The sequence below is a fragment of the Athene noctua genome, chromosome 1 (assembly GCF_965140245.1).
Source record: "Athene noctua chromosome 1, bAthNoc1.hap1.1, whole genome shotgun sequence".
Classification (NCBI taxonomy): domain Eukaryota; kingdom Metazoa; phylum Chordata; class Aves; order Strigiformes; family Strigidae; genus Athene; species Athene noctua.
Genome location: NC_134037.1, coordinates 133,454,601 through 133,480,559, shown reverse-complemented (window position 1 = coordinate 133,480,559; position 25,959 = coordinate 133,454,601). Strand labels below are relative to the sequence as shown.

The 25,959-nt window shown below is 39.5% G+C and overlaps 1 protein-coding gene across 3 annotated transcripts; it reads right to left on the bottom strand.

The window, feature by feature from the left end:
* Positions 1–913: 913 nt before the first annotated feature.
* SPICE1 (spindle and centriole associated protein 1) lies at positions 914–25,959 on the bottom strand. 3 transcript variants are annotated; one of them, XM_074896953.1, is made up of 17 exons: positions 25,829–25,959; positions 25,277–25,324; positions 24,078–24,224; positions 20,048–20,150; positions 19,140–19,261; positions 17,443–17,540; positions 16,999–17,141; positions 16,583–16,762; positions 15,573–15,838; positions 11,520–11,651; positions 10,728–10,875; positions 8,141–8,365; positions 5,833–6,227; positions 4,347–4,518; positions 3,078–3,180; positions 2,658–2,745; positions 914–1,799 (listed from the first exon to the last, which is right to left on the bottom strand). In XM_074896953.1, the coding sequence occupies exons 1-17, from the start codon at positions 25,910–25,912 to the stop codon at positions 1,746–1,748; spliced, it is 2,508 nt and encodes an 835-aa protein (XP_074753054.1). In that variant the 5' UTR covers positions 25,913–25,959; the 3' UTR covers positions 914–1,745. The 3 variants fall into 3 exon arrangements, with proteins under 3 accessions (XP_074753054.1, XP_074753064.1, XP_074753074.1); XM_074896963.1 differs by having other exon boundaries at positions 16,622–16,762; XM_074896973.1 differs by lacking the exon at positions 16,583–16,762.

Genomic DNA, 25,959 nt, shown 5'->3' with positions numbered 1-25,959 from the left:
AGGTGCTCTGCACCACAGAGGCTGTTTTATGGGGCGACAAGTCCCTCACCAGTCCTGACTCTGAAGCAGGACCTACAGACCTCCTGACTCTGAGTTCTACTGATCACAAAAGAGACAGATCTCACAAACAACACGAAGGAAAACCAGAAATATTTCTCATCTCATGTAGTGGCTTTGGACTGGAACACAGCTAGATGACTCAACTTATAAACAAGGAGTTATCTGATTGAGCAGCTTCCAAGTTAAGGAAACCACATGATGACTCAAAAGATTAATTCCAATCACAATCCAAAAGGAAATCTCAACATGTTACAGACCATTTGTAGCAACGATTAGCTTGGAGGAAGTCAGAATGAACAGTATTTATGTGTGGGCAGGGTGGTTCTGTAGTCCATCCCAGCCTTGGCATTCCTGCCTCTCTCTGCATTTGGGGAATTCTTCCAAGCAATTTTAACTGTTACTTCACAAAATACAGGACTGCATGCCTTCTTCACTTTCCAAAGTTAACACTGGAAAAAATAAACTGCAGAAGTGTCAATGAATATTTGAACAGGTCCTCTTTTGAATCCCATGGGTTTTAGATTTTCAAATCTGTTTAAAAGAAACACTCCTTTAAAAAAAAAAAAAAATTAAAAGGAAAAGAAAAAAAGGAGAAGTATATTTTCTTTGTTCTCCTAAAACTGAACTAATTGAAAGGATATGGGCTAGCCCCTTTTAATGGCCCAACCCATCAATATCATTAGGGCCAAATTTAACAGAATTAAACCAACTCCACTCAAAATATGGTTTCGAGACTTGCAGATACCTTCTTCCCCAAACTTACAGATTTTTCTTCTTTTTTTTTTTTTTTTTACCTTCATTATAATGGGTTTTGCCCCGGTTTACTAAAACAGAAGGAACAGATATATAAGCATTTCCTCACAGTCCTAGATTTTATTGTTAAATGTTAGTAATAAAATCATGGCTACTTTAAAAAGTCAAATAAAACCAATATAAAACCATGGTCATTAGAGCATTGTATACACACATAACAAAATAACATTACAATTGTACTCATATCCCAGTTTTCTATTGTATCAGAGAGCATACTTTAGTACATAGCAAATAGAGATTCTGATTTCAACTTCAAACAGTCACTTTATATTTACTATAAAAATATTAAATGAGATTTTTCAAAATCAATCCTCAAGTCCAGATGTAATCCCTGACATAGTAACTGCACAGAAAACACAACTTTTGGAAGCCACCATAAGCCATAGAAGAAACAAATTATTTCTGATGCAAATTCTTATCCAGCAGGAATAGACTGGCTTCCTAAGCTCCAGGTTGCTTTCGAACATAGGTACATTCCCTCATCCCACTTTTTTCTTGATTTTTTCATTCCCATATCTTGTGCGAATACGTGCTCCAGAAAGTTTCATACACAATGTCTAAAACCTCCTGAATTTATCATATCCAACACAGATATCAATGCTACAGTAGCCTGAGTTTACAATCTTGTGAAAGATATATTTGGTGAAAAGGCGAAATGTCAGAGCAGCATGTCCAGTTCAGAAACTCATTCCCAGGGCTTCCTATAGTATTCTGTATGACACAACAAGCATATGGACCTTTTTATGCTAATGGCACGGACATGAAAGCATTTCAGAGTTGAACTGTACATCTGGAGAGGGGGACTACTGTGATCTAATTGTGGATCATAAAAAAACCTTTAAAAAAAATATAGGTCTTGAGTGCAGCTTCCTTTACACAATGTGCATTGACAATGCAAACCAGCCTTCTTCTTTTTGCTTTTCCACCTGCAAAAGAAGAAACCGGTTGAGATTCATTTATCATAAATCTCCCACAGGCTTGCTAGTTAGTGATGCTTTGTGTAGGATTGCTACATATCAGTTCACTGATACGTGGCAATTGTCTGCTATCAGCACCATGGAGGGAGTCATGCCACCTCCTTTAGACAGTTTATGTCACATCTACCTTAAGTATTCCAAACTTCCCCTTTGGGAATGTATACTTCACTGTCAGGACAGGGAGACAGTATTTTATCCCTCCTAATTTAGGTTCTTCTGGACATCAGGAAAAACAGTATTAATATCTCCTCATGGTTGCTTTCAAGCACATAAACAGATCTATGACTGGTTTCCAGACTGCCTGGAGTCCCCCATGAAAGCATCTTGCTGTAGTCTACTCTTCTCTTTGCACCCAAGGAATCAGAAATCTAGACTGGGATTTTATTTTGCATTTGGATTTATTTATCCTTCAGCAACTTGACTTCTGCAGTGGCTAGGTAAGAGCTTGCTTGCCTCTTATATGTGGCTCTACCAGTACCTCATAACAATTATCTGAAATTCTCTGGAGTCACCAGTGAAAGATGCCACAGGTTCCCAATTCTAACGCATATAGATGCCACAGCAGAAAATGTAGTTACAAGATTATTCACTTGTAAATAACAGCGCTGTGGCAGCAAACCACTAATGTCAGTAGCACTCAGGTCTCCCCTTAAAAACTGTTCAGAATCCAAACTGCCAGAAATCAATTACTATTAGCCTTCGTTAATTTAAGGCAGGACAGAGCTCTCTCCCCTTCTTTATCTGTCTTGCTTTTTCCTTATATGACACTTCAATCAAACTTTTTGGCTGAAGATTTTCCAGTCTTACCTTTTGCCTTTGGCTGACAGGAGTTAATTTCACACTTTCTGATGTGGCACTTAAGGGCGAACAAGGTTTGCTAGAGTCTCCTACAGACCTGTTAACATTCAAAAGGAGATTGAAAAACTGAAAAATGGAAGTGACTACTAGAATTAGGTCTCAGATCCTGAGTTAGGATCTCTCATCAATATTCTTCAACAACCCATGTCATCTGTCTTATGTCACACTGCAGGTATTTTAAATACAAACAACGGAAGTTGTAAAAAAGCTACTGGACTTTTGTCCCATTTCCAGAATTGAGTGTGATGAAGTCAGGGAAAGTCTGTGAAACCAAAAGAAAAACATGGCAATTTTTCCTTTGTGTTCAAGTTCTACCGCACGGGCAGTCAAGACACTACAAACATGAAATAGTAAAGGATTAACTTTTACCTTCTTATGCTGGTCATACTGGCAGGAGAAACACTATCTTCTTTGGAGCTGTCCATAGCAACTGCCATGGGAATAGACACTTCAACTGTCCTCCTTGCATTTTCTAGATAATAAAGAATAACTTGATTCAGATGAGAACACAAATATTTCCCAAGATTCATTTTGTTTTCCCATTTTTTGAGGGGCATCACATAACTCTTCACTGTTACACAGAACATATAGAGCAGACATAAAATATCAGGCTAAACATCAACCCCACACCCACTCTCTGAAAACAACAGATATTGAAAGATACTTAGAGTAACTATGGACAATGGGCATAGATACAAAATGATTCTTCCATGGATAAACTTTCTGGGTTTTGGCCATCAGAGGCTTAGAGACTTCTCATTTCTCTACTTCCTTTCTTTAAGATTTTACTTATTGTGCTGAATTTATGTGACAAGTGTTGAAAAGCGTCATGATCCTGTTGCATGAGTCACTGCATATGCACCTGCACGCATACACACACACACACGGTCTCTCCTCCCCCTGCTTCCTCTCCCCCTCAAGTCCTTCCCTTCATACATCCTCTGTGGTTTAGTAAGGGGGAAAGGCTGGGTGTCCTGGACAGAGCACGTGTACATGCTCACGTGCAGTCCTGCCTGTAATTGCAATGACTCCATGAAAAGGTAAAGCAGCCCTCACCTGCTGGAAAGTATTTTTGTTTATAGTTACACATGGCAACTAATCTATGAATCTTGAATCAGCAAGAATACCACCTTTGCTAATTTACCACTTCAGATGACTGGAAGCTCCAGTTACTTCTTTCTATCAGCACTGGCACTAACTCAGCAAGATAGTCTGATGGAAGGAGCACCCAAAAGACCAAGAACTAAAACATGGTTGAGAACTGGATAACCACTCTGCCGTGATTTCTAGAAGCCTGATGTAAATACTTGGTCTTTTTATAGAAGGTTCTCCAGCAGAAAGGACTGATTAAAAAGCCCAGTTCTGCCCATCAGAGACTTCTGCAGACAAGGACATAGCAAAGAACAACTTTACCATGACGCATGATATTTACAGAAGACTAATTGCTAAGAAACTAACTTCAGGAGAAGTTCAGCTGATATATTTTTAGCTCTCTAAAGTAAGGAGTGTTTGTACCACACAGTCATTAACAGCAAGGTTACTGCTGACCACAACCGCTGATCCAATCAGATAATCCCTCCCAAAAGGGGAAAAACATTGTCTTACTAGTTTTTGTTTCTCCTGAAGCTCAGTACTTACCAGTATAATTTAGCGATTGGGGCAGACCAGGAGATATCATCGGAGGGACCGTATCAGCAGCAGCTAATTTCTGCTGGTCTATTAGCTGCAACAGTTTATCACGTGCTTCTGTACTCTGGCGATTCAGCTCTGCTATTCTTTCCTCCAAGCTCTTCGATACCACAAGATGAGTCTACTTGAATAATTACTTCCAATTAAAAACTCGTAATTTGCACCTTCAGGGAGAGCATGCAATGGATTTCAAGTACTTCTATGCATCTAATTTTCAAACCGAAAGTAAACATAATTATATAGAATCTCATGTGAAAAAACTGATTTTGTCCCTTTCACTGTCCTGTATCTAGGTCCTTAATTGACTAAACATAACATTTTAAATTGGTCTTCCCACAAATAGGAAAAACCAGCTATTGTCTGCACCATTAGGAAGAAAAAAGAAAACCCTCAACCATCCAGTAATTAACCATAATTAAGAAAATATTTAATCAGAGACACATATTCAGGATAGTGTAGGGAAGCAAAAGCAGATTTCTAGCAGAAGTATCCTGGAACTCATTGTTAAACCAGGTTTTCATCCACTTTGACCCCTTCCCCTCCCCCTCCAATAATTGCTTCCACAAAAACAACACTTTAAAAAAAGTCTGCATCATCTTGTGCAATTAAATATTACACAACACAGCGCAGTGTGGAAAGCAACAACGCTCTCAGCCTGCATTTACATAAGGAAATTTAAAATCTTTATGATCGTTAATTGAAAGTAACTCAGCTACTGGGATGGAACAAAAGTAAAGACAGTAGCAAGGGCAGGGATTAGGCATTTCTGTGATGTTAACTCCACTCACTGGGTTGCCACTGAACAGCTGCTTAGTTGCAGATTAAAGGTTTTATATGTGAATTGAACCATTTAAATTCTCTCTTTCCCAAAGGTCTGGGGATTTTCACCACCCAGCAGGACTGACAAGACAGACTCAACTAGTATATACACTAAAATCAAGTATGTGCAAGAGATGTACCCACACTAACTTTAATCTCATGCGGTTTTGGGTCACAGTAGCAGAACAGATGTTATGGCATGGATTTAAATGTGTATTTTAAATATACAAAATGTGTATTTTACAAGCTTGACAAGAATCTGGGAGTTGGTGCAGTGCTTTCGCTGTTAATACCATCCAAACCACAAAAGGTATACCTAACCGTGTTGCAGTCACACCTCTCTCTGAAGCATGATCTTATCCTATACTTCTAAATGTGCTGCATGCTTTTCAGCACTCATATGCAACATAGGTCCAGTTGGTGAAACTACTGGTGAGCTCCTTAGGGAATGATAAAAATCACAACTCTCCAAGCAAATGAATGAAAAAATATTTGTTTTAAGGAAGAGAGTAGCAAAACAACTGACAACAGGAAAGAAACAGTCTTATCAGTAAGCTATGGGAAAACAGATCAGCAGAAAGGGGAATCCAGCCTTCCTTTTCTGTTAAATTCTCACCTGTTCTTGTGAAGAGTCTAGACTAGGATTTGCATTTGGTATTGGGTCTGGCTGATGTAGGCAGTCACTTGTGTCTTCAGAGAAGCCTTTGAATTTGCTCAGTTGAGCTTTAATTAGAGAATTCTGGCGTGTGAGCTCAGCTATCTGTCCCAGCAGGTCACCATTCTGAAATACCTCTTCAGCTGTGCTGTTTTTTCTAGCATCCCCTGGACAGGATTGACCGATTTTCTCATGGGAACTCTCCAATTCTTTGTCTGCAGGAGGAACTGGTTGCCTTTGAGAGATGAGACAGTTTTTGTCAGCTGCACTCTGTGTTCTCAGGGAGGAAGGTAAGCTCCTTTCCTTGCACGGTTCTCTTTCAGTGTTTTCAGGAGACTGAGAAACAGCTGTAAATGCTATAAACAAGAAATAAAGGAACAGTAAGGGAAGAGTCATGTGATCCTCATCCAGGAAACTAACAGTGACCTTACTGCATCAGGCTAGTAATAATCCAGCAGGAACTCGAATTGTCATCTAGCCTGAATGGTGTTATATTCAAAATCACTCTGTGCAAGATCCTGCTGCAAAAACTCACCAAGTTTAACATTTCCTATTGCAAACAGTCTTACATTTAAATTATTTAATGAGAGATTGAAGGAAAACTCAGAGAGAATATAAATTGTTTTGAGTTCCATAGCTGATAGATCAAACCACACTTCTCAGTTAGCCCTCCACTTTCCAAAATCCAGTTACCTTGCATAATAAACTGCAAGTTTTACATAATAAACTGGAATTTATACTGGGTTGGTAACAAAACTTCTAGAATAATAAAATAATACAAGACTTTTGGCATAATAATAAACTAGCTATTTACTCAGCCCCTAGAAAAGGGGAAGCACTCTGGCCAACAAAAGCAGTTAGGTGGTCATCATTAGCAAACAGATAACACACCACACACACATGACCAAATACATTACAGCACTGGCAGCTGCTACATGTTAAATCCAAATTGGATTTTGTGAGTAAAACCGGATTTTCTATGCTTTATATACCAAATAGGCCATTCCTTCCCAAGCTTCAGCTTTTGCCTCTTAAGCAGAGCATGACATTTAAAAATTTACATACAAATCTGGTTTATGAATCATTTTTCATAAAGAAACAGTCAAAAAGTTTAACATTTGCTGAGCCATTTAGCATCCTTAACAGTCTTAAAAGATTAGTAATACATTTCTCACTTAGCTAAACCATAGTGAAGTCTAGGAATAGTTTTATATGCTTGTTTCAAATGACGGACAACATCTGAGAGTTCTCAACAGGGCTGAAACCATATGTTGCTCTTTGCAGAACACTACCTTTAGTTCACCACCTCCTGATTTATTATGTGCCTCCTCACAGCACAGCAGTCTACCAAAAGGCTGAACTAGATATAAACTTCCAATTGCCCTGTCAACTCCTTAAAAATCAAAAGGACTTCTGGGTTATTCTTCTGACAGAAAAGACTTGCAGAGCGACACAGCTGAAAGGGGGGGGGGGGGGGGAAGGAGAGGGGAAGGCACAAACCCCACTGCTGTGCCCTACTTCGTGCCAGCAAGCATCGAGCTAGCCATAGACATAATTATCCACCTTAACAACAAGCGGGTTACAGGGGCCCAGGACATGGAGTAAGATGCTTGTGGTTACAGTAACAGATGCAGGAGCAAACAGCTAATTCTGAGAGTCACAAAGGGGCCTCCACTCTGCTCACCTCATTAAGGTTAAACGAGAAATACCTTCCCTAATAACCCCTGATCAGTGTTCCTCCTCAAAATAATCAGAATTGAGCTGACCTCTAAAACTCCTGATACTGACACAAGACTGAGTTAATCTGGTAATCTGGCACCACCTAATTTCACCCAAAACTTCTTCAGCCACTTCCTGTGTATTAAATGAAACCCAAAAGAAACCTGCTCCCAAAGCTTTTAGAAAAACTGAAAAGCTTTTTTTTAGAAAAGCTTTTGGAAATCTGAGATGACATGCTGTATGCAACAAAGAGCTGCAGAAAATCATACACAAGTGACAATCATAACCAATATAAAGTAAAAATGCCAGTCTGGATTGCCACCAACAGGACTGCAGAGAGTAGATGGAGAATGCAGGTGACAAAGTCTAAAGGAAATCTAACAACAGGCATAGAAAGAAATACATATCTGGGTGCAAAAGCAGGATATTCCAGCTATAGGGCCGATGTGTCTAAGCATACAGATTAGAAATTTTCCACAGAAAAGTGCAAGATTGAAACAGGAAAGCACTACACAGACTCTCAAGTCTACTACAGCCAGAGAGATCTCACCGTTTTGGAGAGGAGACAGCTCCCTACTGCTTTTCTGCCGGGGAGGTGACAACAGCACAGCTGGCTGGAAGACGTGAGATGGCAAGCTTCTGCCAGCTCCGGCACCACCTGAAGCACCTGACCTCTGCAGAAACTTGAAAGGAAGTTCTTCCTGTGGGAATTTCAGCATACCTTCCCTGTTGTCTGCACCAGCCCTAGGCTCAAAATAGCTCAAATCAGGTTCTTCTAAAGAAAGAAAAAGCAGAGATAGAATTTAAAAAAGAAAAAAAAAAAGCTTTAGGGAAAATTCTCAATAATAACTTCTATGTTCAGGTATTTGAAAAGACAAGCTAGAATATGGTCCCCACACACTGCCAACTTCCTTCTGATCCCCAGGTACAGAACTCCTTCACTGGAGTGTAATTTTTACTGATCTTAAGAGCAAGAAGAACTCTTATATGTAGTCCCACAGTTTCAGGATACTAGTAACAGATCTCTTTGGAGCCCATGCAGAAGACTTTAAGACATGTGACTTGTGAGTAATAGGTATTACAGTTTGCTGCATGTGGTTAATATTCTCTTGAGAAAAGCAGACAGATGCACTTGTCCTAATGACCCTATATTATCAATTTGATGGCAACAACAGTGGAGTGGAAAACAATTCATATTTTTTGAGCTCTCTGATGATCTTTTATGACTTAATTCAATCAGACATCTCTTCAGTAAAAGAAAAAGTTATTCTTCTGTATTTAACTACAACTACCTTGTGTCTATGTTGGCATCTCTTTTGCACATAACAGGGAGGCACAAAATGAATAGCTTGAAATCAAAGTTGTAGCCAGCTGTGGGACCACAGTAATTTTAACATGCTTACATCCACTGTTCCATCAGTGCTATCTCTGAATTCTCTCTTCACAACTTTGTTCGGGATATTTATTCCCAAAAGAAAAATTAGTGGAAAATTAAGTAGAACATACCTGATCCCAAAATGCATGACCCAAAAAGCACCCTTCAAAGGCAAAGAGCCAGAGGAGGCTCTTCACATAAGATACTACTTGTGGTTCACACTACTGAGTAAAACCTGCCACTCACTATTCAAAGACTGTGTCAAGAAAGGAGAAACATCCTTTTGTTGTACTGACTGTACGGAACTGCATTTCCAAAGTATTCTCCTTGCATGCTGGATGTTACTACAATATTGCCCCCACTCCTCACTCTCCAGAAAAGTCCTATGTTAGTGAGTTTTAGCACAGAAACCATGAGTAAGTTATCTCAAATGTTTCACATCCAGTCAGATGCCTTAAGGGTACGAGATACCTCCTTCTGAAAGAGGAGAAAAAAATATTTTTGTAATTTCAGGAAGCTTTCCTCTCAGGAAGATGCCTTTTCTTGAGGAGACCAATAAGGAAAAATTATTTGGAAATTCTAGTCTTGCAGACTTGTTATATAGGAAGGTTTGCTTTGGTTTGTTTTTTTGGGGGGTGCTTTTCTGATTGTCTGCATTTTATATTTTTGTGTAGGATTTTTTTGTTTGCTTTTACAAAGCCTGGGTAAATCACAAAAAAGGGTTCTGATACGTGGTTTCTTCCTGAGAATCCCACAGAAACAGTCGGGAAGAAAATTTTCAACTGCAAAAATGTTCACAAAAGCAACATTTTAAGGAATACAAATAGCTCCAAGGAACCTTGGGATTCACTAGGAGTTACTAATCTTGAGAGCAAAACTAACGCATTTAAGCAACCAATTGTGTAAGACAGCTGGGAAAAAAACTCCATCGTGAAAGAATTTAAAAAGTACAATGTGAATCATGTATGGTTAGTCTGGCCATCACTGCTACTGGGTAACTTAGCCTGCGTCTGTTATGTATCACTCAACTGGTCATTCACCTCTGATACAAAGTCACAAACACAAGCTTCTGCCTGGTTAGTGAACAGGCCTCAGCAGCTGCTTTTTCTGGTCAGCAGCGACCTCCAGTGTCTTATGGAAGAACCAATCTCGTACTGTCAGGCTGCCTCGGTGACAGAGAAGTGGGACCCTGATTCAGCTGTTTGGGGGTTTTTTTAGGACCCTCAGAATAAACCTGATTTTGTAAGCCATGTTAATGGGTGATGGCTACTCCCCTCCCCCTTTTTTGTTTAAATATAGGATCACAGAATCATCTCGGTTGGAAAAGACCTTGAAGATCATCCAGTCCAACCATTAACCTCACACTGACCATTCTCAACTCCACCAAATCCCTCAGCGCTGTGTCAACTCGATTCTTAAAACCCTCCAGGGATGGGGACTCCACCACTGCCCTTGGAAAAATATATATTATATTACTTAAAACTCAAGCTCAGGACTTGGCTAGAAGGTTAATCTTGAAGTCCTGATCCAGACAGAAGGATGGCAGTGGGGATGGAATACAAGCCATAATATTAAAAAATAACGAGTAGCAAACTGCTTGGGCTCACAACAGAACCCATGGCATATGAATTTCCAGAAGTGAGATTCATGCTCACACAAGAGGTATTTATTCAAATAGAGGCCTATTAAATACCAAATTTTCCACTACAGGGATAAACTAGCCACAACTTCCATTTTATCCTTCACACCGGCATTCACACACCTTGGCTGTTCACTGGACCTTTGTTTGCAATTCCAAAATGATTTGGACTTTGCTCTTTTCCAGATTCTACCAAAGGGAGACCTTTAAATGCCTCTGTGAGAGAGATCAGCTGTTCGTCTGTTACCATCATGTATTGCTGAAGCTTCTTCTAAAGGATGAAAGAGAAACAGAAGATACAGAAATGTGTATTCTAGCAACAGGAATTACATTATATAGCACAGGCAGCTCTGAGAAGAAATATGGTCTCTTAAAACCACTCCATGAATTTGTAGGATTTTAATAAGATATTAAATATTGGTATCTCATTTACTTTCTCTCCTGCCTGAAAGAAATTCTTTGTTTTTCCCTTTCCTAACTCATCACCCATTTCCTTTCCAATACAGCTTTATTGTTTCCCATTGAGCAAATATACCTCCACTGCAAACTGAAAAATAAAAATGTAGTATTTTATCTAGTCTACCTTGTTGCTCCAGTAGTGTTAACAGTATAGAAGCGTGGAGGGCTGATTAACCTTTAGATTGATAAAGTAAAGCTCAGTTTAATAGAACTAGCATTTTATCAGGCTTTAAAGTTAAATATCACACAGGAAGACAAAATGTTGACTTTGAAAACAATCCTTCCCCCCATCCCCAGGCCTGCTATTATCATTCTCAGGTTTGTCCTTCAATCTTATAATTTTCCTCCTGTTTACTGTTAAAATCTCCTGAACATATGATAATTCATCTCAGCACACATTTGCAACACAATTCAATACTCTAACACGTCACCCTGAGGGGAACGGGGACTCAGTACCTGTATAGTAGTGTTTTCTTCCCTCACTAGAAGTATTTCCGCAGTCAGAGCATCAATCAGCTCTCTGTGTTCATTCAACATCTCCTCATGCTGCTGTCTCATCACCTCTTTCTCACGCAGCTGCATTTCACTCTAAAGAGAGAGAAAAAGTTAAACACCTACCATAACCAATACAGATTCCTATTTGGAAACAGAACAGGTCTGTATCACATCATACCATAAAAGCTCTTACCCCTTTTGCTAAATTGACTTCATTTCTTTCACGGCAAAATCCAATTTTCAGAGCCTGAGAACTATCAGGCAGCTAGCTCACTGTTCCTTCTTTGTTACCCTCCAACCCGGTAGGGAATCCTACACATCCCTGTTCTTCTGCCCTTACAGCTTCTACAGGCTGTAACTACATGCATTGTCTCTCTGCAGAGATACTGTTTTGCAAGTCACTGAATCAAGTTAACTCCAAGTGTGCTGATGCTTGTCAGTATACTATGCTACTTGTACCTATTCTTTGGTTTCCTTAATTCATTAATGAAGACAAATCAGACTAAATAAAGGAGAAAATAGTTGCTTTCTACTGTTTTCCCTCAGAGAGAAAAAAAGGTGCTTTCATTTAGTTTGCTTTTTTTAAAAGAAAACAAAAAGGCTTCTTTGTTAAGTGACCTACCCGGGCATGACGCAAAAGACCTTACTGTTGAACCTCTCGCCCTCAAAAAATTATCAATCCATTATTTTAAGATAGACCACTGCAGTAGCCAGGCTTCCTGAATAAGATACAACAGTCCCTTCCACCTCTTAATGGGTGAATGGAACGCGACTTCTGCTTTTTGGACCATCATAGCTGAAAGAGCAGAGGCTACAAAGTCACATAAATACGTCAGAATTAGCAGATGGAGCCCTTCCCCATATAGCTGCCTGCATTTACCCACAGGAATCCCTGAATAAGAGAAATAAATCCCATCTCCAAAACACAAGAGATCCTGAAAAGCACCTGGGGTACACTTTTCTGCTGCACAGACAAAATGAAAGCATGAGCTGCCCATAACATACCATAAGATTATTTTCTGCTGATGTCAGGACCAGAAGCGAAAAACCACCGAGGAAGAAGTGTTAAGACACAACAGCTCTGCAGCCACATAAAGTGAATGAATAAATAAATAATTTTGAGAATAAACCACAGATACTGTCACTAGACACAAAGACAGGCAGATATACCTCCTTCAAGCATATCAGAGACAAGCCATCCATTTTGTGGTTCTCTCCCACCTAGAGAGAACAGCTTTTCTGTATTGATCCAAGTGAAGCAGGCTGGCACAGAAAATAGGAAATAAAAAAAATGTATACAGTCCTATCTTTTTAGAAACCAAGGACATCACAAAATAAGAACTTTAACCCTGGTAACAGTGATGATGTCTATTAATGCCTTAGATCATCTGGATGAGCTATTGTATCTACTCATCCTACACAGCGTTAACCTAGGCTTGGAGGAAAAGCTTCCAAGCAGCTATGTATCTTACATTTATGTATGGAGAAACTGTCAGGGTTAATAGCTGTATAGATCCACTCCTGCTGTGAGGTAGGATTTGTGTCTGATATACCCTGAAGGCCGTACCTTCATTTCAGTCCACTGCCAGGCCGACCTCTAACCTCATAAACTTTGTTTTAACTCTGCATCAGAATATGCAGAAGCAAAGAGAGAGAACAGAGCGACACAGATTAAAGAAGTAAACATATCCTCTAATTTTTTGCCCTATGAGTCTGGCAAAGAAACAGAATACTTAGCAGAATGGGGGAAAAAAAAAAATTCTAACATTTGGCAGATGACATTGAAATTCATTTAGGAACCAAGTCAGGTTCACCCACCTCCCTTTAAGAATTCTGTACAGCTTGGCAAACATTTTGGAAATTTCTTCTTCCCCTTCTCTCTAGCCTCTTCTATATTCACTACCTTCTTCTTGTAGGAGTTGATTTTTTATCATTTACTAATATAACTTTCATTAAAGATTCAGTAATTCAAGTTTCTCTTCCTACTTTTGATATATAATTTCGAGAATAAATTAAGCAACATTCTTGACTGAATTCTTCCGCATTCAGATTTTCTGTAGCAAAGCTGGAAAATATTTTTTTCCTCCCCAAAAGAGGAAGGAAATTTTTCTAGAAGTTTCAGAACCTCTTGAAGAGTCACTGTTTACCTGAAGTCAGAGGCTTTTAAAATATCTACTGCAAAGTCACTTTCTTGAAATGTACTGCCAGCTATAATTCAGGCATAGGAACTTTGCTACCTCTCCTCACTAGGCAAGACAGATGGTGCACACTAGCACCTGATTTATTCCTAGCATCACAGGAACCAGGTTTTAGGAAATACTCAGACAAGTTTTGCTTCCTCCCAGTGAATTCTCAAATTCTAATTGTAATTAAAGCTCCATGAAAAGGGGAAAAGTCAGTGAAGATTATGGATGCACACTATCTCGAGCAACTCTGAATAGGACTAACCACACTGTGGCTTGACCGACTTTTCTGCTCATGAATTTGGGAAATAAATCTAAAAAAGTTGCAGACAATTCTCCAAGCAACAATCAATACATCTAATAAAGTAGAAACAACATCACAGAGGTGCTCAGTAAAAACTGGGAATACAAGTAAGACTCAGCATACATCTTTCAAAATCAGTAGTTTCCCTTAACACTCAGACTCCTTGGCCTTCTGCATGTACAGGATAAAAGCTCTTAAAATACACTGAATGTTTCAAAAAGAGAAAGTAGCAACTACAAAAGAAAAAAAAAATTACAAAGAAAATCTGAAGTAGTTTTGGAGGAAGTCGCACGTCAAGAATAACTCATTTCTGTGGAAAACTAATTAAAGACAACCTAAACAGGGCTATAATTACAATTATATTTATAACATTAATTTGATGCTATTAAATTGATGTTTTCCTAATAAATGGAAAGCATTCTACTGGAAGTCCAGAAGATCCTTCCTCATAACTGCAAAAAACCCCAAATTTAATACCCTGCTTTGGTATTAGAACTTCAGAGAACAAGCATTTTTAACTTCTAAGACATAAGATCTCCTCAGCCAAAGTCCATCTTCAGATGGTTGTGGCTTTTCACTCTTGAATTGATTATTTATCATTTGCTCCCAAAAGAGGTCTTAAGAGTAAATTCCACACAGATAAAATACAGGGCAATACAAGAAATAAGTTGTTATATATACAGATGAAAAAAAAAATCTAATTTTAAAATAAGGTGTTTTTTTCCCCCCAATTATTATACACTCTGAAAAGTAACCAAAATAGGACAGTTCCATATTCATTAGGAATCTATTGCCTTTGCTATAAAATGGAGCACTGGGATTTAAATAACATTCTGCTACATCTATTAAGAGTGCAGGAATTGTCATCATCCGGTTCTTCACACAGGCCCAATTAAATTGTCAGCTACTGCCTCATCTTGAATAGCTTTGTGTTAGAGATGAAATAAAACACACTTCTTTTTTTGCTTTTTCTGTCTTTTTTTGAAATTAAGTTCTACACTGCATACAAGTAGTCTTCTTTATGGAATTCCACTGATCTCCAACTGTGCACTGCTATAGTGAACACTTCAGGACATTCTTGCTTAAGGTGAAGTTGCTTCTATGGATAGAAAAAGCTAGCTAAGGAGTCCCTCAAAGAAAATTAGGGATTTGGTTCCACTGCTTTAGTGACAGCAGCATCGTCTTTGAGAGGCAAAGGAAGAAAAAGAATTTATAAACAAGGCTGTAGTGAATACTCTGCTACAACTCTGAACATATTTAAATAACAAATTTAAAACCATTTCAACTGGTATTTTCTGCTGATAGTTACTGAGATACTTTCATTGCAGTCAACTCCTTTGTTAGGGATATCCATTTCTATCAAGCTAAAAGGTTTAACTCCTGACTGCATGCAATCCAAATAATAAGCAATGATAATCAGACTTCAAAGTAAACTGATCAGGAGCCAGGAAAGACCAAAGTTCACCTCTGTAAAGTAACTTTATACCCTTTTTCATTCACTCTACAAGAAGCAATTCAAAGTCTCACCTCTTTGAGGTAGCGCATCAAACGACAGAGAGCGTTCACCAGTGACAAGGTAAATCCGGTGAGGCCTTCACTTCTCACAGTTTTTTGAACCTCACGACCTGTACATTGCTCATATTCCTCCAATTCACGCTCCACTTCATGTATCATGCGGTTGAGAACATCTAGGCTGGATTTGTTGTCCCTCTGAAGGTCAATGGGGATTGAATTAGCTGGAGAATCATCTCTCCACTGCCTTGCAGAGTTCTGTGCAGTTTGTTTTCTTTTCACTAAGGGGGAGAAAGTATCACTGGAATTTCATCTTGTATAAAAAGCTTTGCAGTATCAATGAAATTATGTTGTTTACTGAACATATATCAAATGAGAGGCCCTCTCTTGCCTTGAGCTGAAATGGACCATCAAAGATAGTCCCCAGTTATTTTTCATCAAAACACACATTTTCTGCCACCACATTAGTACCTCTCAAGTATCTTTTGTTTGGTGCTTTTATCTTACATATTGTTTACACTATTTTTATACTTTCCTCCTTCTCAGTTAAAAGCATGGGGACAGTTTCCAGTGAACAGCCAGAAAAATATCAACTGCTTTCAGGTCTCAGATTTAGTGAGCAACTCTTCTACAACAATCCTTTCACATTACAGTTTGCATCTGACATCAGTCCCCACCTAAAAATGTGTGTAGAATACAGGGACTGAAATGCATCATAAATCTGTGCAGCACAGAATAGAAAGCTCTATCAGAAACAGAAGAGCGCTGCACAGGAGAGAACTCCATGGCTAGAAAGGTAACAGGTAGTGTCAAAGGGTCGTATTTACAGTTCCTGGATTCCTATGGACTTTCCTACACCAATGAATGTACAGAATACAGGGGAATACACTACACAAGGGGCTGTGGAATCCCCATCTTTAGAGACGCTCAAGACTCATCTGGCCCCTTTATCAGACTCTGGAGTCAGCCTTGCAACAACTTCCAAAGATCTCTTTCAACCTACATTTTCTTATGATATTAAGAACCTTGGTCAGAGAGGTGTGTTATTTTTAGAAGTACTAAACTTTTTGCTGCAATTTGCTTTTGTTTCCTTGAGTTCGGGTTCAGCACTTGTCTCATGGTGTAAGTGGAGTCTACAGTCTCTTCATCATCTTCACTCTGAAGTCTTGAATGGATTCTCTTGACTACATTGGTAGCATTGAGGGCTGATTTAAGCACAAAACAAAGCAAAAAATACACACATGAAATATTTTGGCTATGTTCTTAATAGCAATATGTTATAAAGTAATTTTATTCAAAGAGCTGGCTTTTTAGTCTGGAAACTCATCTGAGCCAAATTAGCATGTCTTAATCTCTCATTCTTCCCCAGAAAAGGGATTCCAGACAGGATCCTCTGAACAGCCTAACAACCCTCGAGAGGCTGTGATTTGGCAAATCCAACCTGACTGATCCAGCGATGGAGAAACAGTTGTTGGAGTCAAAGGCACATTTGATTCCTGTGATGAGGCAGTTTTTCTCATATCCTTTTCAGCCCAAAACAGAGAATTCACCAAGGAATTTTCTTCTCTCAATAGTCGAAGCAGTCTACATTCAAAACAAGTGTACAGTGAATTGCAATAGGATAGTAGCATGATTCTAGATTATCTGTACAACCTAGAAAGAGCTTTTTAAAATATCTGTAACTGCTCAGGTGAGTTCCCTGCTCACACTGATACCCAGTCTGAATGTTACAACAAGGGGTTTCCCTAGAACTATGAGGTCAGGAAAGGAGGAAGGGGGGGGGAACAGAAAAGGTAACTTGACTATTCCCATGCAACACCCTTTTAACTCCATCTATTTCCACCGTTAAGAATATAAAATCCTGAATGGATATATTTGTACTGACCTGTCAGAACTGACGCTGGATTTGAAATTCAGAGAGTCGTGGTGTCCATCTTCTGATTGATAGATTGACAACGCTTCCTCTTCCACTTCCTTAAGAGTCTTTTTAGGAGACAACAAAGAAAACAAAAGGGACTTCAGAGCAATTTCAGTTAGTCTTCAGGAAGAAGTTAAGAGATCAATTTCCTGAAATTGTTTCCAGAAAAAAACAAAACCATTTGTTTCAGTCTCTACCCCCAAAACAATTTTTTTTTTAAAAAGAAAGAAAACCACAAACCTCTGTGGAAAGAGTTTTGGGGGAATTTAGTACCCAAGAAATAATGATACTGGTAACTGTCTCTGAAAATAACACAGCAAGTGATTAGTTCAATATCTAATATTTTATTTGGATGATTTACATGAAATAAAAAGGACCACAAACACTGTAGGATAAAAAAAGCTTTAAAAAGACTGTACCAAAAGAAACATGGATATATAGTAGGCAGAAGATGGAAAAAAGCAAGCTAAATTATAGCATTTCTAAAATTTCAGCCATTTGACATTACATGCTAAACAATCTTGTAATGAGATCTGCAAAAGTAAATTTATATTCTATGGGTAAAATATGACCAGAACAAAATACAATCCTATGTACCACATTTGTAGCAAAACTTAAGCAATTAAATTTGAAATGAGGGTTCCTCAAACAATCAGGTTTCTGTGCTTCTGAGTAGGCCTCACCAGATAGCCTTTATCTATGATTGTTACAGACACACAAGGAAAAGAAAATCTCACAGAAGCTCAGCATAAAACTATCAGTACACATTTATTTTAAAAAATTAAGCCTATCCTGCAGCATGCATCCAGTACAGCTTACAAAGATGCTACAGTTAACTCTCCACATAAAAAAAAACAAAAAACAAATACCACATTGAAATACATGAAAGAGCAGTACTGCAATTCAAGGAAAAAGGATTAGAGAACCATGAGAATATGACACCATCACTTCCACTCCTACACCCCTTTTGGCCTTCAGTGAGCTGCTTTCCAGGAATGTCATATGCCTGTTCTCAAGCCACAGTGACCATTTCTGGTACAACTTACGTTACGAAAACAAAACACAAAGGCAATCCAAATGAAATTTTAAACAAATCTAAACACTTTTAAAACTTTTAAAACAAATCTAGATAATTGTAAACATGAAGTATTGAAAGTTAAACTTGTAGGATAAACTTGTAATCAAGGCTCTGGAGTTAACTGGGGTACATTTACATGTTTGCCATCAGAAATAAGCTGGAGCCCGACTGGCTATGTCCCCATATATGCAGACATTATTAGAAAATCAGAGGCATATTTCAATTTGTAGCAATTAGGTAAGTGACACAAGAGTTGTTTTCTTAGTCCGCAGTTACTTTGTTCTCTTGCTGATAATTGCAGAATTTAAAAGGCAAAGAATGGTAATATGAGAGGGCTTCTATGAGACATGTTTGTTTCTCGTATTCAAAGGTTAAGAAGTCAAAAAAAAAAAAAAAAAAAAATCACGATTCCCAGAGTTTCACAAAACAAATTCACCTCCATTTAACACTATTTTCTATGTATATTCATAATTTGGTATACCATCCACAAAGGACAGGTTTAGGTCTGCTTGGAAACCTTTGAATAGTCTTACATTGTGCAAACAAAAAAAGCCACAGGACATGCATGGAACAGAACATAAATTACCTGGGCATCCGCAACAGATTCACTAAGGATGGAAAGCTGAGTGGGAGGATCACATTTTTGTACAATGGATCCTTGGGATGATTCTAAGTCACGGTTAGGAGCCATTGTTACATTAGGGAAACCTGGAGGAATCAGACAAAACAGGGAAGAACACAAGAGGGCTCAATCTGTAGGACTTTGTCACAGGACTTTGTACCAAAAAGCAAGTTCCCGTACTTTGCACAAAAAGGGTCACAGGGATGTACGTCGCTTTAAACAACAGCCAAAGGCCAACTACAGAGCTATCTTAACACATTCAGCCATGTACCAGGCTTTTGTCCCTCTCACTTGTGTAAATACACTTGTGCAGAAGCATGTAGGATGAAACAGTCATTATAAGCAAAAGAGAATGGCAGCCTACAGAGAAGAGAACCTAAGTTTAAGATTTCACATGCAAGTAGCCAGTCCTGCCTTCCAGCAGTATAACAACCCACAAACCAGAGTAAGAAAAGGAAAAGCCTTGTTCACGAATTGCTGGTAAATCTTCAACAATATCCAAGAGCAAGCCGTCAGCCCCATGTAGCAATGAGAATGAGAACTGCTATGGTGGCTCAAACTGGTGCTCTGTATAGGCCAGTAGCTTGGCTGTGGAAATGGTGAGTGTAGAGGTGTTTCACAGTAAGTGATCCAAAATTCCACAGTGGAATAGAATATTCCATAGAATCCATTCCAGTAGAATAACCAGCCACGAGTTGCTCTCCCCTGCCACAGGAGATGTTATCCTCATCTGTGTTTCATCTAACGCAAACAGGATCAATCCTACTATGTTAGGTAATGAATATTCAAAAAGAATACTTTCAAAGCGAGGCTAATTATGAAAAGTGAGGATAGTCTTAACTGTATTACCACATATAAATGAGATGGTCTACCTGTTCGCGTGCGAGGAGCATCCCCAAGCAAGTCTTTTGCCACAGCCATAACCCGATCAGATCGTTCCAATACATCTTGCAAATGGTATTGATCAGACAGAATCTGAAAGTATAGCATATAAGAAAATATGTAATACTGAGCAGACTAATTTTTTTCCTTTGTTTTTTTGGTATTGTTCTTCTAAACAGCAAGAGAACAAGACAACGTTTGCCAAGTTGGTACTGTGCAATTAGATCTTAATTAAGATAGATCAGAAAAAGCATGCTTCATTTTGAGTGAATAGAATTCACCTTGTTTTTCTGAAAAATTAAACAGTTATTACTTCTGAGGCCCTCATCAGCACTGACTTCTCTGTAGAGCCAATCTTCTCACTCCCTTCTCCTACTCCCAGCCTGACACAAACAAGAAGCTGGGTGTTTATGGACATCAAAACGAAGACAAGTATCTGGCAATTAAACAAAATCAGTATGCATCCTCGAATCATTTGATCTCAATGTTGTCGGCTCAAAGAACACTTACCTACATGACAGACACCCAAAACCTGCACTGTTTGATTAGATCCAAATCACTTCAAGCCGACTTGTTTCATTCAGCCTTGACTGTTGAAAATCCTGCCTAAAAATTAAGCCACCTACCACCAAAAAAGTTACAAACAACACAAGCACAGCCAACTACATCTGGCATCAGAAGACGTTTTGGTGATCTCCACACATTTCTCACAAGGCACAGGTTCTGTATTCAAGATTTCTCTCCCCCAGTATTTTAAGACCAGCACCATAACAGCTGCCTCCTAAGGATGGAGGTCTTGGAGTCAAAGCAAGAGGCATTCAGCTACTGTGAACCAAAAGCAGCTGACTGTGAACATGGCACTGTGGGCAGAACACGATTCAAAACTCCCCACGGACTCATGGGTTCATTCACAAAGGTTGGAAATGGCAAACTAGTAGAATTACATCCCACAACCTGGGAAGAAGGGAGTTATTCGTAAACACCTGAGAAGAAACCTGATTTGTAAGTGACCTTCACTTCATGGTGGTTAAGCAAATCAAGCCAGAGAGACTGCAAGTACTTTAGAAGATCCCACAAACAAGAAAGGCTCATGTATGTCCTCCTGCTCAAAATCTGAGAACCGAGTGACAATTTTTGCTCCCCCAAGAATCACGAGGGACTGATTTGCAGCAGTTTCAGACCACTATATGCTGTTTCTGTCAGTGTTTCAGTGTCCACGGGTAAGTTTGCTGGTTTATATTCAGCCTCATTCAAAAAATTCTAGTCAGTGGCATTTCACTGTTTTTCCCCCCACCTCCCATTTTACTATGCTTTGTTATGTCAAGAAGTTTCCCCATATACCTAGCTTCCATGTCTTTCCAGTCTTTTGAGCCTGAATTACACTGCATTATACTACACTTCTCATAACCTATTTAGCAAATTAGTGAATATTCATCTTTCAATCATCTTACATATTTACTTTACCAAATCACTATTCAGTTTTTACACTTGATACTAAATGTAGTCTTTCCATTTAGCCACCTGATGTAGGTTTTTAAACAGTCATGCCAGATCTGCAGAAGGAAAAAAAAAAACAACTTCACCTGTCCCAAAACATGATTTCTCTAATGCAATTAAAACTAAAATGATGCGTTTAATCAGAGAAAAATTATCCTGATCAGTTTGATTTCACCTTTGCATGATCACTTTCAGCATCAGCAGGTTCCTAAGCTATATCCTCCTGCTGAACATGTTACAAACATTTTTAGAGCATTGCTCCCAAGGCAATTAGCTCACATTTGCTTGTGATCAGCAGAAAACAAAGTGATATCAGCTTCTAACCCCTCTAGGCCTACTTACATAGCCTTGACAAATTCACTGAGTGCTGTACTTTGTCCCAGTTTAGTATCACCTATGATTTTCATTAAAATTCATTTTCCCTCCTGTTTCAGATTGTAACTACAGATAATTAAATGGGACTAATCCTAAAACCTCCTTGGTAACCCACTCACCACCTACTCCTCAGTGCAATACACTAATGTTATTTTAAAAACAAGTTGTTATAGGACCAATGAGTGTGGTGCCTACACATTCACAATCCACAATTACAGACAAACTCATTTTTTCATTCAGATTTTTAGGCACACTAATCCCCAAAAGATAAAAATTTTGCACATCCATTTTATAACTTTTGCTCTCTTCAACACACAACGACAAGAAAAAAAGACACTAGTAGCAGCATATTCCCAGTTTTTGTCTGAATCTTTTGCAGTTTAGTAGGATTCAAGGGGCTTAGGAAGCTACACTCTCACAGCAGTAATTAAGGAAAAAAGGTCACCAAGATAAGAGAGACGAGGAGACAATCCATAGTGGTTGTGCTGTACTGGGAGACACAGATGGAAGAGTCTTCCCAGTGACTCTGAAGAACAGGACCCAGCAATTATAACAAGATTTAAGCTAGGGACAGGTGAAAATGGTGACTCTCCTCCATCTGTTCTTTTCTCTACACACAAGGAGATGCCAGCATTTCAAACAGCAACAGCCAGATGGGCTTTTATCTTGCCTGGCATCATCTCCTTTTGTCTTCCTATCTGAAAGCATCATTCCTTTAATTCAGAAGTAGACACAGGGTATGTTGAATAAAGTCATCTCTTAAATATGACAGGGAAAGCCACTCAGGAGGAACTGAAATTTGTGAATTGTCATTAGAAATGGCAATAAATACAGAAGACTGTTTCCTGATTATGAGTTTCATATGTGCTAATAACTTAGTCACATAATAGGTAATCCAACCAAATCTTAGAGCTGGTGTCTAATCTACCTTTGCGATACATAATTTATTTCTGCAAGGCAGTCTTATTGAAACTAGCTGGCTATATTAAGGAAATTTGTATAAAAGTCCACAGCTTTTTTTGAATACTCCACTAAAATGCACATGGCAGAAATGTTATGAAAATAACAAAGGTCAAAATTACAGGTTTGTGCTAATCAAGCCTCAATATTAACAACACAAAAATTCTGCTGTGAGTGCAGAGAAATAGTTGTCAAATAGGAACCTAGAAGGTGATCTTCAATTCTACGTATTTTCATTTCTCTCTATGCTTGAATGTTCTCAGAGATCAGAAAACTACTTCTGAATATTTACAAAAGACAAAAGAGATTAGAAGTCTGTGACGGTTAATCCACTGCACATTTACAGGACTATTAAATCATGTTGACTTTAACTGCTAGGTGAACATTGTTCATCATCATTCCTTACAGACAAGAACAATTCTCAGTTTGTCCAAGCGCTGATGAAGTCTGAAAGCTAATGACTGTTAGTTTTCTTGACACACAGCAAGAAGTTGCCTACCATGTGAAACAAAAGGATGTCTACCACTGAAGTCCTTCAGACAGTGACAGCTACTATCTCTGTTAGCTAAGCTAACTGCTAATATATTCAAAAGCAAATTAAACAGTATCTTTTCAGAGTGCTTCAGAATGCACAGAACAAGCTTTTTGATCCCCAGATGACAAGCTTGTCTGCTAGCAGCCAATAGCTCCTCAACCTCTGTTGTGTCAATTTTCCTTCCAGACAAACTCTTCCTTATCTATTTCTTGCCTCAGCCTTTCAGCCCCTATGATTCTGCATTTTCCCTGTTTAAATAAGCAATCACAGATAAGGATGTCCCTCCCAGGAAGAGAAATGTTCATATTTTCATTAAAGAAAATTACTAGACAGAGAGAAGGCAAGACAGCAGTAAAAACACAAAGAATACACCTCCTTTTCACAACATACAGTTTAACTCTGTGAACAGTTCCCGTTCAGACACAAAAAGACCCGCAGAATTACAGAGGGCACAACTGCACAGATCAGTTAATATGTTATACAGCCTATTCTAACAACTGCATGCACACAGCACGTAGGGGAGGGAGAGCGCACGGATATATGAAGTCAAATTATCCAAGAAGAGAAGCAAATGTTGACCTATGTGCAAGAGTAGTTTCCACTAATACTGCAAATCATCTGCAGCAGGCTGAAAGCGCAGATTTAGCTCTCACCTCACGCATCAGAATCAATTTCCTTTTCTCCAAGGAATCAGCAGTCAGTTGTTTTTGCTTCTTCCATTTTCTTTTCAGTGCCTTCTCTTGTAGTTCCAGATGCGCCAGTGCTTTGTTTTTTGATTTGTGTATTTCATGGCGACGCAGCTATGTAAACATGAAAGAAACCATTTCAAAATGGACAATCTAAAGCAAAACTTGCAGAGTAATGCTAACAGGCTCTTCTTGATTTTATCATTCATGTGCTGAATACTATTTAGGTTAACTTCATGGCAGTACCAATGACAGCCTCACAAACATCCAGAAGTGTAGAAGGCCAAAAATAGCAGCCAAATTTAAAGTGGTGTCAAAGGTGAATGGGAAAAGTCTCAGTTTCCATCTGCCCTACACCACTGACTCAATAAGAGTTTTCTCAGCTGTTAAGGGAGGAAAAAACCAAACACTACCACCTGTAATATAGGAAGACATAATGCATTTTCCTGATTTAACACTAATGTCAATCACCAACGATACTCTCTTCTCTTATAACAATGATATATATATATATATATTCAGTTTAAATACGAATTAAACAAATCTGTGAGGTGCTTGCTACAGCGTCTGGAGGATATCAAGCCAACCATTTACAGAACCAAGTCTCTTCCTGCTGTTGTGCCCATCTATCCTGACTAACCTGTCAAAATTTATAAGCAACAACAGCTCATACTATATATTCCATCCTGGTAATCAGTGCTAGCAAGGAAAATGAAGTGGAATTAATGTATTTTGCGATGAAAAGGTCATTCAGTATTAAGAAATGATGTTGTTTAAATGAAAATGGAGTATCCTCAGCATTACAGAGAATCCTACAATAAACCCTGTCTTTCAGTCCTTCCAGCAGAGATGAGACTTAACTTCAATTACCGCACTTGAGTTTTTAATTTATGTTTCTATGCTGGTATACACTTTATTGTAATACAAGCTACTGCTGCTGCTTCCCAATGGAAACAGAAAACTGAAAAACACCAACTGCCAGAGCTGAGGCTGCATGGTATCATAACCAAAGAACTAACACTGAAGAGCCAGTATTTTCATAAGCTTAAAAAGGGAGATTAAACACTGGCAGAAAATACCCCCATAAGTATGGTAAACACTTATGTTGGATAACCAGCCAAATCTCCTTGGTACAGAGAAGGAGTAGTGATTGCTATTGAACTTACAATATCCTCAGAAGTTGCGCGGTGGACTGTCAAATCCTGGACGGTGCTCTGCGAACAGGAACCAGAGAACACGTCAAAAGCCAGAAATGAGGACGAACTGAATTTTTTCCAAGTTTCATCTAAAAAAAAACCCCTCTCAATGACCATGTATTGAGCACAAAGCGACACAACGGTGCGTTTTCTCGGCGCCGCGAAGCATTCCACTCTCAGCGAGGCCGGCGATGGGCAGAACCGCTGCTCCTATCAACTCTGCCGCCCCAGGCGCGGGCTGCCGGCCGCGGGCCTCCCCTCAGGCGGCACCCAGGAAGCGAGAGGGGTGACGTCCACGCCACGCACACGCACTTCCCCGCCCGAACCCCCACGCAAACCGGGTGCTCTCTCTCCAACCGCCAGCCCCCCCCACAGGACGGTGACCTGCAGAGGTTCCCCCCAGCCCGGTGAGAGGCCACAGCGCGGTCCGCCTGTCCCCCGCCCACCAGCCACAGGAGGAGCGGGAAGAGCCCGGAGCAGGCCCGGGGCCCGGCTCGGCACCGGGGACGGGGAAGCACTTACGTCCCAGTCCCGCTTAACCGCCGCCGGCTTCCTGGGGCCCTTCCTGCCGGCGGCGCGGGGCCGCGGCCCGCGCAGCAGCGACATGGCCGGTGCCGCCGCAGGGGCGGGCGGACGCGGCGACGCGGCGGACG